General features: G+C 41.2%; 2 protein-coding genes across 2 annotated transcripts in view; one reads left to right on the top strand and one right to left on the bottom strand.

Moving 5' to 3' along the window:
• YAP1 (Yes1 associated transcriptional regulator) overlaps positions 1-4,629 on the top strand; it is a 451,661-nt gene extending 447,032 nt beyond the window's left edge. Inside the window, exon 10 of the transcript XR_010025488.1 lies at positions 4,612-4,629. The gene's annotated coding sequence lies outside the window, so the exon portion shown is untranslated. The remainder of the gene's footprint in view (positions 1-4,611) is intronic.
• LOC134399211 (stromelysin-1-like) lies at positions 1,720-15,991 on the bottom strand. The gene is made up of 10 exons (XM_063127122.1): positions 15,882-15,991; positions 12,899-13,140; positions 12,593-12,741; positions 11,345-11,470; positions 9,923-10,084; positions 7,601-7,757; positions 6,050-6,183; positions 5,081-5,240; positions 2,894-2,994; positions 1,720-2,143 (listed from the first exon to the last, which is right to left on the bottom strand). The coding sequence occupies exons 1-10, from the start codon at positions 15,969-15,971 to the stop codon at positions 2,043-2,045; spliced, it is 1,422 nt and encodes a 473-aa protein (XP_062983192.1). The 5' UTR covers positions 15,972-15,991; the 3' UTR covers positions 1,720-2,042.
• Positions 15,992-18,061: the final 2,070 nt, after the last annotated feature.

Below are 18,061 nucleotides of genomic sequence, written 5' to 3'. Positions count from 1 at the left end.
TAACTGTTGTGATGAAGAGGACATCTGTTCTCCTTTTCATATGGTCACCCTACCTAATGTTCAATTAAGATCTACCTTCTTGAAACTAATGCCCATTAGAAATAGTCCTGCTCTTGGAGGTAACAGATAACATGTCTTTTCCCTCTTCTATATGACAGCCCTTCAGGCATTTGAAGGGTGCTATCCTGTCCACCTTCAGTCTTCTCTAAGCTAAACATGGTCCTTTCCATGCCACCAATGGTGTTGAGGAGAGTAGTGGTAAGCTTATGATTTATGATTGCTCTCTAGCTCTTTGGTTCAAAACACTTTAGGACACCAGTCACCAATGCAAGAAAACCAACAATATGACAAAGGAAGATCTGCTTTATTCATGAATGATCAAACATAAAAATGAGAAACACATACATAAACACAAATATCTGTGCTGAACCCAGACCTGCCATTGATGGACTGCTAAATATGTAATAAATTACCAGTGGTCAACACATGGAATAAAGATGATGAGGATATAATAAAGGTTTTAGACACAAAGTTTATGAACTCCAAATTCATGTTGAAGTCCCAAAAAAGTTGTATCCAACATTAGTTGTATTCCTTTGAAAGTGACAAAACGGTTAGGCAAACACTGGACTCAAAATTGCTCTTTGAACGTTTTTGTCAGGCAAACTATGTTAGAAAAACAGGAACATGTTGTGTGACAATTTTTATTTATTTTTTATCACTGGCTGAGCAATGGTATTATTCATCCTGAAAGCTTGCTATGTTCGTTCAACAATGAAAAGTTTTACATGAAGCTTTTTGGGGCCCTGTCTGTTTATCTGATTTTTGGGCCCTGTCTGATTATCATTTTATTTATTACATTTCTTTACATCCCAATAGCCAAAAATACTTAAAACTTAAAAAAAAATAGTATTATGTATAACAAAACTTAAAAAAATAGTATTATGTATAACAAAACTTAAAAAAATAGTATTATGTATAACAAAACTTTAAAAAAATAGTATTATGTATAACAAAACTTAAAAAAATAGTATTATGTATAACAAAACTTTAAAAAATAGTATTATGTATAACAAAATAGTTTAGCTTACAAACATATAAACAGTGCAGACACACATATGACAGTTACCTATTGTATATGGTAACTGTTCATTTAGGATTACAAAACCAGCCTGTAATCTTATTATTATGAGACCCCACACCTGTGTTCACAGTGCAGGGCTGTCTCAAGACATTGTGTTGCTTCACATGAAGGACAAGATGGAGCTTCTGCCATCCTATGTACAAAAGCTGAGTAGGCGGGCAGTTGAATGTTACTTCAACACTGATGACAGGACAGCATCTTCCACCATATCTGAAAGTAGCTGGGTGTCTTAGGGATTACAGGGCAGGCCACATGGCACACACAGCTCTGTATGCTCCTGTCTCTTAGCATCTACTGCCTGAGATGTCCACCTCACTCTGTCTAATGGTGGGCTGGTCCTGCAAGAATGGTCCTTGATGTTTCTACTCTTTTGGTTGAATAGGAAAGCCACTTTTCTAGCTTGCATATTCAACTAAGTGAGTGGCTTACACTGCAATCTTATGCATGTCTACACAGAAGTTAGTTCCACTGAGTACAATGGACTTATCCCAGGTACATGAGTACAGGACTGCAGCCTTAGTCTCTATCAAGAATAGGTTGTCATATACACACATGATATTTTAAAACAATCACTACCTAATAGGGCGCTATTTATAGAGGGCCAGTGCTAGTACTAAGTAATCAGGATAAGGTCACCTGAGTATTTTTCAACAGTGTTTTCTATGGGACTGTTCAGACCACACACTAAACTATGGCTAGGCTGCTAACCCTTTTGCAGCAAGTGGTTAGTAAGCATGTTTAAACTGTGGTAATGTAGCCAACATAGAATGGTTCACATGACATACTGAGTCATGGTTCTCATGACACGCTAAGCCATAATGTTTAGCTCAAAATGCTTAACCACCATGGTTTTGTGTATCATCTGAACGGGGTCGTTATCTTCAGTGGTTTAATTTTCTCAGCATGAAAACCAGCTATTGGCCATTGTGATCCGAGTAACTCTTCTGGTATTAGGATCAAACTCATATTGATCTGATCCCTTGAAGAAATACAGTGAGCCTATTTAGAAAAACAAAACAAAAGCAACGTCAAATTACTATGATGTACATATTATAGGGACATCAATGGGACAGCAAGGAAACAAATTCAGAAGTGTTTGGAAACTTCAGGGAGTGCAAAATGTGATGGCCAGGATTAGTGCAGGAAGGTTGTGGGTGGAGTGGGCAGGGACAGGGATATTGCAGGTGAAAACGATGTGCAAAGCCCGGTACATGACCTGGAATTCCCTGTTCAATACCTGAACAGGGCCAGAGAAAAAGTAGAAAGGCTGCTAACAGAATAATTGAGCCTTCACTTCCATGGATTGGGCCAAGATCCTCCCAGCAGGTAGAGGCCAATAAGCCCAGCTGTTATAGAAACAGCCTGCCACAATATATGAAGGACACTTCGCTTAATTCAATTTCTATACCCATGGGTGGAGTTTCATTCTCCCTATTACAAATGAATCAAGGGAAACATTAGACTCTTAGCCTGAACCAGTTCAGTATCAGAACAAATTTTCCTGATTTGAAGCCCTGTGCACATCACAAGAGGCCCACCAGGTAGCAGTCCAATGGAGGCTGATGGCTCCAATGTCAGTGGGGCAGTGAATCCACTCAAAGTTTCATCAGAACCAGTCAGAACTATCCAAGGTATTTTGCATTGATTCTGACTCAAACCGGGAGCGGATTCACCACCCCACTGGCATCAGAGCCACCAGCCTCCACTGCTGCAATTCTTTCATGTGTCCTTACAAGAGATGCTACTTACCATTATGCTGGAAAGCAGCATCAATCTCCCCTTCAATGCCAGGAAATCCATCTCTTATCTTTCGGGGCTTCTTTTCCATGGTTTGGCTCCTTTCATCATAACTGAGGAAAGAAGGGAGTTATTAGTACATAAACCAACCAATGCTTGAGGCACCAATGGCTTTAGTCCAGAATCTACTGCTTTGGAAATACAACTTGCCTCCTAGGCCTATGTCCTCACATTACTGGAGCACTTCCCCATGGCCCAGTCCCGCATTGGTTTCAAAAGAGGAAGTAATGAGGGACAAATGCATGGGCGGAGAAGCAACAGTAAGCAAATGCAATTTCCCCTGTCTGAGGACGCCCTGAAAGAGTCGTGGCTCAGTGGTAGAGCACCTGCTTTGCATGCAGAAGGCCCCAGGTTCAATCCCCAGCATCTCCAGGTAGACTGAAAACAGTGGAGGATGGTGGCTCTGATTTCAGTGGAGCTGTGAATCCGTCCTTGGTTTTAGTCAGAACCAGCAAGAAATCTAAAGGCACTATCCATGGTGCTGAGTCTAGCCTCAAAATGGGTTCAGCACCTTGTATAGCCCCTTTAGAGGTCTGGATGGTTCTGACTGAAGCCAGAATGGATTCTCAGCCCTGCTGAAATTGGAGCCACCAGCCTCCACCAGCTGGAAGAAGTCCTGCTTGAAACCCTGGATAGCTGCTGGAAGTCAGTGGGCCCATTCAGAAGACACCTTAAACTATGGCTTTAACCACAGTGAATAAGGCTTTTTGCTTTATTCACCATGGTTAAAGCCATGGTTTAAGGTGTCTTCTGAACACAGCCTTGCTTTCTGGCTTAACCACCATGGTTAAAGCCATGGTTTAAGGTGTCTTCTGAATAGGGCCAGCGTCGACAATACTGGGCTAGATTTGCCAAAGGTCTGATTCAGTTTAAGGCTGCTTCCTATTTTCCTAAAGTGGATCAGTGTGTTTGTAGATGAGGCAAGATATGAACCACTGACTTCCTAACAGTTCAAGCTGTCCAGTAGTGAAACAGACTGCATCAGAAAATGGTGGGATCTCTGCTGGAGATGTTTAAGCAGAGCCTTGGCAGCTATATATCAGGGATGCTGCAGTTGCCTTGTGCATTTCAGATCCTCCATAAAGAAGGAGGCTGTGAAGTCCCTTTCAACTCTACAATGCTATGATTCTCCTAGTCACTGTTCATCAGACATACTGATGTATTCTTAGCACATTGGGATTCTGTGCTTAGCTTTTTCGGACACTTTCACTGCAGTTCAAGATGTTTTTGGTTCAGACACCCAGATTCGTTTTACTTTTTGTTATTGTCATAGATAAGCAAGGTCACTTGCCACCACTGGAGGGCACTGGTAAATGTAGAGATGAAATTGATCTGCATTGCCTTGCAACCTGCTATTACTATCGCACGGCACTTGAAAATATAAATAATTATAAATACCCTACACCGGCTGAGAGAATGGCATTCTGCCAAGTGTTCAGGCTGGTCTGCCTCAAAGGAAGATGCAGGCATCTTCAAAGGCCTAGAGATCAAACTACACCTGATGCTAAATGCATCTTCGCATTTAACATGCAGTTTTAAAAAAACAAACCATGCAGCTAGCGTCAGCTGAGGGGGAGCATTGGGGTGTTTCCTCCCAATGCAAATACTGGCTTTCCCCCTGGGTATTAGACAACCCTGCAATCACATCATGCATAGAATTACACACAGAGGGCATGTCTACACCAGCCCTATATCCTGGGATCATCCCGGGGTCGTCCCTGTGCATCCAAATGCCACACAGGGGATCCCCGGAGCTGGCAGGGACGATCCCTCCATTTCCGTGGGATAACCCTTAGGTGTAGAAAGGGGCAGAGTTAAGCAGTCTCCCACACAGTCATGTGGAAGTAGTAATCACAGCTGGGATACATTCACAAATGAAAGCACTGATCCCCAGACACTGAACTAGGGTCTGTGACACTCGTGCAAATCATTGCTGGAGAGCAGCAGTTACTTCCTCCACGTAACTGCATCCATGAGCCATACAATAAAACTAAATTGTTCCTCTTGTTTCTAAGCAGCATAGTATGTTCTGTCCCCTCACCTTTTTTTTAAAAAAAAAAAAGGCTTAAATACACAGCACTTCTGAGCAAAACCAAGAACAAGTCTTTTCAAGTCACATTTGATGATATTATTTCATACCTCCAGTATCTGTCAGAAGAAAAGTAGTATGTCCTTTTTTCATTTGCATTGAAAAACGCTGCATCAATTTTCTTGACATCCTTTGGAAAGCCCAGGGTATTGATGCGCTTGGGATATCCAGGAAGCCTAGAATCTCCTTTCACCGCCCAGAACTGGTTGCCTGTCATGAAGCAGGCGATAGAACGTATTTTAGCTTTCCACTTATCAGTGCGGGAAACGGGGGCAGGGAGCATATATTGAGCAGGGCATAAAAAGAATGAAATGCATTTTGAGAGGGGGGGAAGCATAGAGGGTGGCAACTCATGAACCCCCCTCCCCAAAGGAAATGTATATGCTAATTTATATGTATAGATGCAAATTTAGAAATAATTATTATAATCTGAATAGAAATACAATCAATCTCAACATAGCAGGACTATGTGTCAGGTGACCTGTGTACCAACACTCTGCTGTCCATTATTATTATTATTATTATTATTATTATTATTATTTATTTATATAGCACCATTAATGTACATGGTGCTGTACAGACGGGCAACAGTTGTTATGGTTCTTTATCTTTAAATTGAAATTGGACAAGACAGCCCTCAAATGGATGGTGCCTTGAAAGCGAGGGCAGTCCCCTGGCAGCCCTTCAAACAGAGGACTGCCCAGTGTAAAAGAAGACACATGGCCACTCTAGCTGAGTATGTGAAAAGTGCCTTTCCTTCAAGTGACTGCAAAGGTTCAACAATGAGGGAGACAGGTTGGGGGGAAACTATTTGGGGGGGCATGTGCTCAGTGTAACCCCTTACGCAAGTGAGAGACAAAACGTATGACACCTTAGGTCTCAGTCCTTTTGCTATAATAAGTATTTTCCATTGCATCACGTTTGCTTTCTTGTTCTTTTTTATATCTGTTTCTGGACTTCAAGCTGGGACGCTAAAAGTTAAAATGAATAAATATGTAACAGTTTACATGGATGCTTACCTTTAAAAAGAAAAGCCTTGTCCTTATCATTATTTTCATAAACCGCATCAACACCAGAGGGTAAAAATGACCAGAATTCAGAAATTAAACTGAAGTCAATATTTGTGTATCGAGGGTGCTTCCGCCAGAAATGCCTGTAACAAACATGTGCATGTATTTCATTTTATGCGTCCGTAACAATATTTCTTTCAACATTCAGCACCTGAGATAGAAGGCATGGCAACGTGTTTTCCCCATTAGATGGAGAAGGCAGGGAGTAAAATCAGGAGAATGGGAAAAGGAGAGCAGAGGTGTGACAGAAGAACCAGAAAGAACCTAAGAACATAAAAAGAGCCATACTGGATCAGACCAAAGCCATACTGGATCAGAACAAAAATCCTACAACTCTCATCATTTCCCAGCCAACGTAGCTTGCTGAGAAATGCTTGGACTTGCAGGACTTTTTTCTGTCTAAACATACATAAGATTGCACCCTTAGAGTCTAAGGCCTTAGCTGGACCTACCTGTTATCACACGAGATCCCTCCTCCATTTACACGTGAGGCGCGACGACCTCAGAAGGAGAGGTGTTGCGCCTGCCATTCTTTTTATTTTTAAAAGAAACAGCAGCGCACGAACGCTTGTGTGCAAAGGTAGGTGTTTTTTTAAAAAAATAATTTAATTTCACTGCTTCCCCCACTCTACCCCCAATGGGTACAGTGCTCCTGAGGAGCGCTGCACCCCGTGTGTGGCTACCGGCTCTGCGCAAGGAATCGCGTGGGGCTGGGTCAGCCCATGGCACCGGGCCACACGCTCCGTGGAAAAACCAGGGCCAAAGGGGAGGGCTATATCCAGACACAAGGGAGGGATTATCCCTCCCTGATCCTGGGATCCCTGTGCGTCATGTGGACGCACAGGGACTATCCCAGGGTCCGCCCTGGGATAAAGCCCCATCTAGCTAAGGCCTTAAACACACAACAGTATTTTAGGGACATCTCAGTGTGTAACTCTCAGATCCAAAGTGTATGTGTGTGTCTGAGTGTGTGTAAGAGAGAGAGAGAGAGACAGAGAGAATGTTCTTACCTCCCTACAGGCAACTGCTCATGGTTGTTTTGACTTAGTTTTCACTGAAGTGCTAAATCTATGTTTGGTCTGTACCACATCAGGCAGTAGATGGAAGAACACAAGATTGAACACTCTTCTAAACCAAAAACCAAAACCCTAAATCTTGTCTAATTTTCAACCTAACATGCTAGTTTTCAAAATCCCAAAAAAGTGTCATTTATTTATTTGCATGGAGGACTATTCAGTCATGTGAGCCCCTGTGTGCCGTCTAAAGTGGTACAGACCAAACACAGATTTACCACCCCTAGTGGGAATTAGGTCTTATTTGTGAGTCCTCAAATAGCATTAGGACTGAAGATTTACACCATCCAGATCCAAGGTCGACTCACCACCCACCAAAGCACAACAGATCTCAGTGGTTAATGAATCATCCTCTATATATATGTGGGATGGTATTGGGCAGGCACTGAGATACTAGCATGGTAGCGCTTAAAGATTATTAGCTTACTTGTTTTTAAAGAACAGTATTTCTCCTCGAAAAGGGGAGACAGCATCAAATGTCAAATGAGGATCACAGGCTGTAGGTAATGCTGGTTGGGTTGGCCTGACAGGTTCCCTTGGCTTCTCATCTTCTACTGGGTCTTGAGATGGGTCAGATGATGGTCCTAAAAGAAATTGAGAAACAAGAAATTAGGGGAAACAGCCTTCTTCATCTGAATGGCCACATAAGTATGCTCAAACATTTAGATAGAAAGGAGTATCTATTTCCTACACTATATTTTCACATGAGATTGCATGAAGATTACAGGAATTTTAGGACTCAGAATGGGTTCTCATTTGAATGTGTACTTACTAAATTTCACACTTTAAAACTCCTATGCAAACAGAAACTCAAGCCTTAGCTAGACCTAAGGTTTATCCCGGGATCATCCCGGGGTCGTCCCTGCCTGCTCCCAGGATATCCTGTATGTCATTTACATGAACAGGGATGACCCTGGGATGATCCCGGGATAAACCTTAGGTCTAGCTAAGGCTTATCCTTTAAAATTCGCACTCCTCCAAAGTTTGCTGTGGAATTCTCCAACCGAAAAATGTGTAGGGGATGTGCACATATAAATGCATATAATAGGGAAAATAATGTTCAAAACAGCACCATGTACATTGATGGTGCTATATAAATAAATAAATAAATAAATAAATAATAATAGGCAAAATTACATGCAAAATGCTGGGATCTGGAGAAATGTTTGCCAAAAATGGGTATGAATTTTTATGGAAGCTTTTTTTAAAAAAACAAAAAACAAAAAACAAAATCTCAAACTGTTGTGCAAACAGATGAGAAACAGATGAGAAACCATAATTAACTGATTTGTCCATGCCTAACCAGGACCCACTTCAGAAATGCAAAATTAGAGTGCTGTTTTTTAATAAAGGGTAACAATTGGTCTCATTGATAGCTATAATAACAAGCGAGAATCATGTCGAGTGCATCATAAAGCCAAAACAGATGTTGACATTTTAGAGAAGTCTGGATTAGGTTCAGCAAATGTTCAGGAACTAGTCAAAGCACGGCATGATAGGTTTGAACACTGGTGTAAGGTTCATAAAGTGTGCAAGGTGAGAAGGAATGTGAGTGAGCCTGGTACCCAGGCAACCAGCAAGGATAACAATTCTGAGAAGTGGATGCAAATAACCTGAAGCTGGTAACCATGTCTTTCAGGAAAGAAAGACAACCCTGCATTTAAAGCCCACTTTCCTTTGTCTCTCAAAGCTGCTTTCTTGCCTGTTTGATTATTTATTTAATTGCTTTTTAATTGAAAAAGGAATATTCTATGCAATGTATAAAAAGATTGTAACTATAGTCAAAAGTAGATAAAGGCTGCAGTTCTGAGCACACTTAACAGGGAGTGAGCTTCATGTTTGGCTACATGTGTAAGATTGCACTGCATAAAGAGAACATAAATACAACTATGTATAGCAGAACGTTAAATAGGTAGGAGAAGAAGCATAAAGCCCATCCCATCATAAAGATTTGATGAAGTCCAGCAAATATTTGGGAGTGCAGAAAAGTCTTCCAATAAATATGAACATTTTTCTCCCTCTTGCAAAATACTAGAACCCGGGGTCATCCTGTGAAGCTGATTGGTGGGAGATCCAGGACAAATAAAAGGAAGTACTTCTTCACACATAGTTAAATTATGGAACTCACTACCACAAGATGTAGTGATGGCCACCAATCTGGAGGGCTTCAAAAGGGGGTTGGATAAATTCCTGGAGGCAAAGGCTATCAATGGCTACTAGCCCTGATGGTTGTGTGCTATCTCCAGTATTCAAGGCAATAAGCCTGTGTGCACCAGCTGTTGGGGAACATGGGTGGGAGGGTGCTGTTGCACCATGTCCTGCTTGTTTATTACTGGCCGATGGCTGGTTGGCCACTGTGTGAACAGAGTTCTGGACTAGATGGACTCTTGGGCCACAGCTAGACCTAAGGTTTATCCTGGGATCATCCAGGGTTCGCCCCTGCCTGAGCACTGGATCCCCTGTGTGTCACCTAGATGAACAGGTTTGACCTCTGGACGATCCAGGGATAAACCTTAGGTCTAGCTATGGCCTTGGTCTGATCCAACATGGCACTTCTTATGTTCTTATGTTCTTATACTAGGACAGAGAGAGAGAGAGAGAGAGAAATGTCCAGAGATTCCTCAGAAAAGCATAATATGGAGAATTGGCTACATGTGAGGAGCCATATATGAAAACATCTCTGTTAACTTCCATTTCACAAAAGTAGATAGACAACAATATTTTAGATTACTCATATTATTTAAATTACCATAGAGGTACTGAATGCCTTGAATATCATCCTGAGAGAGAACGTTTTGATTGTGTTCGGGATAGTTATACACTGGGAACATCAGAGCTTTAGGATCTTGGGAATGGTAGAGTCCAAGTGAGTGACCAAATTCATGAGCAGCCACAAAAAACAGGTTGGAACCTGAAAGGAAGACAAGAAATGCATCACACTATGGATTTTCATATCTAAATCTAAGAAGACTGCTTAGTACTTTGAGGTGTTGCTTCCGTGTTCATCCCACAAATTAAAAACAAGGGGCAGTATCCAACTGTATCATTCTGCTAGCACAACTGATGTTGTGCTAGCAAAACTAAGGCAGGATCTACACTACTGCTCTATAACGGTTTATAATGGTATTGATAACTGTTCGGGCTCAGGACACAGCCCATATACTGTTTTCAATCTGTTTTCAATCTGTTATATTCTGCTTGGTATAGATCTGGCCTAGGTTCCAGATTACGCACAAGAGGAGAATCCACAGTTGCAAAAGCGCTTGCACAATGGAAAGAGTTGGCAGAGCTCCACTAGTACTATTTGAATCTGCAGAATGACACTGTTGGATACTGCCCCATGGATTTTTTTTTAAAGAAAAATAGATATGATCTGTCTAACCATTGTTCATCTTACAATGTTATTCAGGAGATTATAACAACATTGCAGATCTCTGGAACATATGGATGAAGTGCGAAGGCAGGCACTGTGGTATCTTCCAGATGTTTTGGACTACAATTCCCATAAGACCCAGCCAGAATGGCTTATGGGATTGTAGTCCAAAATATCTGTAGTTTACCAGGTAGCCAACCCCTGGATTAGAATATTCCCTGCTTTATATTTCTAGAAACAGATGATAAATGTAAGTTGTGATAAAACTGCCCATATCCATACCCATATATGCATTATTGCTCTTAACCATAGGCTGCTTATAGCTATAGGCTACTTATAGTCACAGGTCATAATAACAGATTGTGATAAGAGCTATCATCAGGTGGTGATAGCAATTGGCAAAATGTCAATGTAAACCTGAGAGTGGAAAATCAACTGAGAGCCAGGGAGGTGTAGTGGTTAGAGTGTTGGACTGGGACCAGTAAGATCTGGGTTCAAGTCCCCACTCGGCCATGAGGCTCACTGCGTGAGTTTGGATCAGTCACTAACTTTCAGCCCAACCTACCTCACAGAGTTATTGTGAGGATAAAATGAAGATGAGGAAGGCCAGGTGAGCCACCTTGGGTTCCTTGCAAGAAGAAAACTGAGGCAGGATATAAATGTAATAATAGCATGAATAAACATTCTGATCTTATACTTCTGCATGAATTTGCTCTTGGAGGTAGGGGCACTTAAGAACAGAGCTTTAACATGGAAAAACAAACCTGCTGTAAAGTTTTCCGTTTTCTAAAAAAATACCTTTTAAGCCGTTGGTCCAGTTTTCATCCTCATCAAAATGGGCATCTCCTCCAATGCCAGTGCTTGGGGCGTAGGCATGGGCGACAGTGCCACCAGGCCCATCAAAAGGATTGAAATCGCCGTGCTCTAAACAACACAAGAAGATCCAATAAATATGTTGTTACTTGCTCCCAGATGTCTGAGCTGAATTCTTACTTGATCACTATGTATACTTCATTAAACCTCATAGAATCATAGAATAGTAGAGTTGGAAGGGGCCCATAAGGCCATCGAGTCCAAACCCCTGCTCAATGCAGGAATCCACCTTAAAGCATCCCTGACAGTTGGTTGTCCAGCTGTCCTTATTATGGGCTGTTGGAGTGCAGGGCCATCAGTCTGCTGATCTTACCCAACTCTATAGCCCTAGTCAGGCATTAGCAATCTGTGTACTGAAAACACATAAAGAAGGAGAGTGTACTAGCACTCCACACACACACACACACACACACCACTGCCATCACTCTCTACACATGAAATGTGACTTTATGAAAGGAAGAATCTATGGGCTTCTCCAAATTCAGTAAACAGTAAACAAGTTCAGTAAACAGTAAACAGTTTTTGTTCTGACTTTATACTGTTAGTTTTACCCTACCCAGTGCCTGTTTACCCTACCCTGTGCCTGTTTGCATTCTCTTCCCCTCCTTATTGTTTTATTATGATTTTATTAGAATGTAAGCCTATGCGGCAGGGTCTTGCTATTTACTGTTTTACTCTGTGCAGCACCATGTACATTGATGGTGCTATATAAATAAAATAAATAAATAAATAAATAAATAATAATAATAATAATAATAATAATAATAATAATAATAATAATAATCCCACTACCTTACCAGGACTTTGTCTCCTGGAGACTTCATGGGTTTAACGATCAGCAAAATACATGCGCTCTCCACCCCTGCTTTGCCAATTCCTTCCCATATGTTCTAATTCTACTGCCAGCAGGTGGCGCCCTTTTATAGCACATTTTCCATTTATTCGTGCATTTTCAGGGCTTTATAAAATGGCGGATTCCCACTTGAAAATGGTGGGAGAAGCATTGGAGGCTGACAACATCATGAAAAGTACCAGCAAACTTCCATGAGTGACCAATCATGAATGTGCAATAAATCACTTGTGTGGTGAAGCTCTGTCTGTGAAATTACTTTATATATGTAATAGCTTCTTTTCTTTTTTGTGTGTGTTATATATATATAATAGCTTTTTTACCTCTAGAACCAAAAGAGATCAGTATATCTGCATTGCCTTCTGAAACTCTGGTGAACGTCAATGGTGAAACCCGGCTCCAAACTCGAAAAGCTTTCTTAATGTCTTCTTTCACATCATCTTCTTGCATGTCTGGTGAATAATTCAGTATCCTTTGAAAAGAATGCAGTACAATTTAAAACAGACCTTATTAACAGAACTTATTAATAGAACTAATTAACGCAACAAGTAAAATCAGAGGCTTTATTGTCATCTCTAAAACTGTGAGAACTTCACTCTTAAGAATCTGTAGAGAGAGGGGAAAAATACCTGTAGGTCAGATCTTTTTTTGTCCATTTGGGCTGTCCTGCGAAGAAGGCAAATTCCCCAACATCTGGATTTCCACACCTTGGTTTCTGAATTGCCTCTAAAGTATTAGAATCCAGTTTGCCCGTCACTTCCAGTCCGATAAATTGTTGCATTTCTCTGATTTTTTTTACTATAGGATTGCTTGTCCGTCTGAAGATTTCCCCCCCATCTGTTGTAAAGTTGTAATATCTTTCTAAGTAATTCTGAATGGAGAAAAAAAAATGCATATATACCTGAGTTAATTATCTTACTTGGTGGCAGCTCCACCAGTCATTGCCAGAGGTTTCACACCACCACTGTGATGAAACCATTTTAACGCAGCCTTCTGCAACCTGGTGCCATTGAGATGTTTTGGACTTCGACTTCCATCAGTCCCAGCCAGCATGTACAATGGTCAAGAGTGCTGGGAGTTGTAGTCCAAAACATCTGAAAGGCATCAAGTTTAGGAAGGCTGTAATAATGCATTCCAACTGTGTGCCATCATAAAAAAAAAGTTTCACTTTGTTCCTACTGGGAATTATTATTATTATTATTATTATTATTATTATTATTATTATTATTATCAGTTTTGTTGCTGACTTTAGTGGAATGAAGACTGCAAGTGGTCTCAGGGTATGGCCTGAAGACACATGAGGGAGGCACCTTACTGAACCTAACCAGGTCTGGCTCTAGGGAAGAGGGACCACCTGAGAATCCAATGTACCCACCTTAAGTTCCACAATGGAAGAAAGGTGGTATAATATATATATATACCAGCGAGACCACATCACGCCAGTCCTTTTACAACTTCATTGGCTGCCAGTCCAGGTCCGGGCCTGATTCAAAGTGCTGGTACTAACATTCAAAGCCCTCAACGGCTTGGGGCCAGGTTATTTGAAGGAACACCTCCTCCCATATGTACCTGCCCGGACTTTAAGATCATCCACAGGGGTCCTTCTCTGTGAGCCCCTCCCAAAGGAAGTGAGGCAGGTGGCTACTAGGAGGAGGGCTTTCTCCGCTGTGGCACCCCGGTTGTGGAATGAGCTCCCCAGAGAGGTCCGCCTGGCGCCTACACTGTACTCCTTCCATCGCCAGCTGAAGACCCTTTTATTTTCTCAGTATTTTAACACCTAATTTAACTTTAATTTAAAGTTTGCTCTTTTAATTCCGTATTTTAACCTATATCAATTTCTGCTGTGTGGTTTTACCCTGGTTGTGCTTTTTATATTGTATTTTGTATTTGCGTTTTTAGATGGTTGGTTGTTTTACTATGCTCTTCATGGTTTTAATTTTTGTGAACTGCCCAGAGCGCTTCGACTATTGGGTGGTATAAAAATGTAATAAATAAATAAATAAATAAATAAATTTTAAAAAAACTAGATTTGACACAGAAATAAAAAGAACTGTTATGAGCAGAAAAAGCTCATATATTCCTGTTTCACATAATACTTCCATTTCATCTCAACAAATAAACTATAGCTTCTTGCCATATTGGCAAACATTCATTTTCTTATATCATTTTTCGAGATTCTAGGCACACGTTTCTCTCAAACTAGATTTCTGTCTCATACAAAAAGAATCCTTTTGTCTAGTACTAATCTTTCTGGAGCTTATTGTGCATAATCCAGCCCTAATTTGAAATTCATTTCAAGTCCTACTGATTTCAACAGGTGGGGATTAAACAGGGCCAGATCTACGCCTTGTGTCAAACCATTATGGATATGGAATAAAAAGCAAGATATAACACGATGAAAGTGGTATATGGAATGCAGATTGTGACCCAACAGTTATCAGTGCACTTCAATACTGTTATAAAGCAGTAGTGTAGATCTAGCCCAACTGAAATCAGGAGACATTTGATGTGTTATATAGTTATGACATTCTCCATGGTCCCAATCACAGAAAAATGTATTGCCTTTGAATTATCTACATACATACATATCTTCATTCCTTTCCTACTGCAATTTATATCACATGGTATTGTCTGTCCTCACTGCAGAAAAGATCCATACCGTGTCTGCAACACATTAATACTATACAATGATGATTGGGGGGGGGGAAATATCAGTGCTTTGGGTACAATCCTATATACATTATGATAGAAAATAAGTCCTACAACTGCCAGCATTCCCTGGGATTTGTAGAATTTTTTTTTATCCAAACATGCTTAGAACTGCACCTTCAGTCATACTTAAAAGTTAAACTAGACCCATTGAAATCAACTTAAGTGCCTTTGATTTCAGTGGGTCTGTTCTAAGTATGACCAGGGCAGGATCCACACTACTGCTTTAAAATGGTTTATAACCGGAGTGACAACTGTTGAGGCCCAGGACATACTCCATATACAGTTTTCAAACCATTTTCAAAATATCACATCCTGCTTGTGTAGGTCTGGTTTAAGTCTGGATCAAACCCAGAGAGATTATGCAGTCGCAATAAATAATGGGCGAAGTGTGAAGTGGTAAATTAAAGTTTCAACCTGAAACACCCTAGGTTCAATCCAGAATAAGGTCAGTTCTATAGCAAGGAGGATATAACACTTTGAAAATGGTTTGAAAATAGTATATGTAATGTATCCTGGGCCCAAACAGTTGTCAAAAGCATTATAAACCATTATAAAGCAGTAGTTTAGATCCTGCCTAAGTCATACTGATTTCAATAGGTCTAAAGCATGACTAGCTCCAGTCCACTTACTAGGGAGTAAGCCTTATTGAACGCAGTGGACCTTACTTCTGAGTAGACATGTATAAGATTGCACCGCAATCCTAATCATGTCATGGCTTTTCCGATAAATCCTATGGGGTTCAAAGGATACGAGAGTGTAGGATTGCAATCTCAACCACATTTTCCAAAACCACACGTATTAAACCTATAAACACCAGAACCACCGATTAATCTCCATTGAGGCCTTTTCAATTTAAAAGTGAGTGAAATTATTTACATCCAATCACATAAGCATCGTTACCTGAATAAGCTCAAAGTTTTCTTCTTCGCTTCTTATCGGCAAAGCGTAACAGACGGCCGCACACAACAGCACTAAGCAGATGCTCTTCATTTTGAGACTCCGTTTCCAAAGCCAGGTCCTCGCTTCTTTTTGCTATGTGCCCCTGCTTATATAGCATTTTTGTGCTTCATAAAATAAGCTGTAACTTGACTCAGTCCAGAATGTTACTCAATCAGCCCGAGGAGACCTAGAAAAAACAGTATGTTTTTGGCCTGAAGAACTTCACAAAGTTTCTTCATTCCCATTTTGGCAAATGTTGCAATCTCACATGTTCCAGATTTAGGAAACCGTCAATTAGCTGTAATATTGCTGACGATGAGATTCAAGGTGATTCAACTTTTTATGTGATTCCTCCTCTCACCCCCCTATCCCCCGACTTGACTCATTTTACAAATTATGGGGCTCCTGTGCACATCAAGATTCAGCTCCGGACGTCAGACAATATGTAATCCATTACACGAATCTGTTATGAATCAAATATATTTAATCGGATTCATTCCTAGCACAAAATGACTAACAATTTTTAAATAACATATAACACAGGAGCACGTGTATAAAGCCTGGGAGGAAAATATTTCTGGCTCAACATGTAGTCAACTTGGAGGAGGGAGTTGGGGGGCAAGTTTGGATTAGTTTTATGAGTTTGCTGCTAGTATGAGTGGGCCTCAACAGTTGTCACTCCAGTTATAAACCATTGCTACCAGCCCACAAACATTCGAACATATAAGATATGGTCAAAACATTGTCATGCATGGAATGGCTTTGTGTGTGTGTGTGTGTGTGTGTGTGTGTGTGTGTGTGTGTGTAATGTTAGTTGTGTGCTTTGTAATTGAAATAATACAGAAGACCATCTAAAAGGTGCCCCCATAAGATTACAAAGTCCAGGGTCTAAAATTACCTGCACCAGTGGAAATAACTCAGCACCTGAGTTTGCTGTTATAGGCTACGATTATGCTAGCATTTGTGGTCATTTTGAAAATGCTGAATGCGGATGTAGGAAAAAGCTCCATGTCTGGAATTACAGGTGAGGGGTAAGGATGTCCGTCATTTGGAAATACAGCCCTATTTGGGCTCAATGAATCCCCCTGTCCACCCAGCTCAAATTCAGAAACTTTTTGTGAGTTCCACCCCCTCTCATCCATAGAAAGTTGTGCAAATTGCAGCTGCGATTTGCACAAATTTCACCTGCAATTTGCACAAATGTTGCAAATTGCAATTTGCACAAATTTCTATTGATAATGGGGGTGGGGGGAACCAGAAAATCCATGAGCAAGCCTGACTTGATGTCGATTGAGTCAGGCCAGTTCACGGGGAAGTGAGCCAAAATTCGGGGATCAAACTGTTGAATGCTTCACAAACTCCAACTCCTGGACAAATTCCTGCAAAATCCCTAATGAGGGGTTAGATACAGATTTAGGCACATGCAGCCAGGCTGGTGAAAGAGGACTTTCCCACTCCTTTCTTCCCACGGCATCTTCTTCAGGCTCCTGAAAATGCCATGCAAATATCCTGTTGCACAGGGAGAAGTGTGATGCGGGACGAGTTGGGGAAGAAAGCATCCCTGGAAATCAGGCAGAAGCAACGTGAGTGAGCAGAGCCATCCTCTGATAGAAGGCAGGTCCTAGACCCAGCCCAAGGAATTTGGGAGCTGCAAACATTGTACCTTGGCAATACCAGTAATGATCTGCGCCTTAATTAGAAAGGTTGGCGCCGCCTGTCAATCTTTGGCACCGCCTGTCAATCTTTGTTGCTTCTGCCAAACCCTGAGGTCAGGCTACGTAAATGCACTTATTGCAATCACACACAGGTTGGGAGTGGAGGGGAAATTATGTACCCCATTTTCTGTCACTTGCAACGTTTGTTTGTGTGGGGTTTTTTTTAAAAAAAATCTGCATGAGGCAGGATGCTGCTTGTTCATAGATGGAACCAGCCATCATCTTGTACTCTTGGCATGATTGGTTTTTGTTGTTGTTTATTCGTTCAGTCGCTTCCGACTCTTCGTGACTTCATGGCCCAGCCCACGCCAGAGCTTTCTGTTGGCCGTCGCCACCCCCAGCTCCCCCAAGGTCAAGTCTGTCACCTCCAGAATATCATCCATCCATCTTGCCCTTGGTCGGCCCCTCTTCCTTTTGCCTTCCACT

Source organism: Elgaria multicarinata, chromosome 5 (genome assembly GCF_023053635.1).
Source record: "Elgaria multicarinata webbii isolate HBS135686 ecotype San Diego chromosome 5, rElgMul1.1.pri, whole genome shotgun sequence".
In the NCBI taxonomy this organism is placed as follows: domain Eukaryota; kingdom Metazoa; phylum Chordata; class Lepidosauria; order Squamata; family Anguidae; genus Elgaria; species Elgaria multicarinata.
Note: the sequence above shows the minus strand (reverse complement) of the source record. Positions and strands in the feature narration are given on the sequence as shown.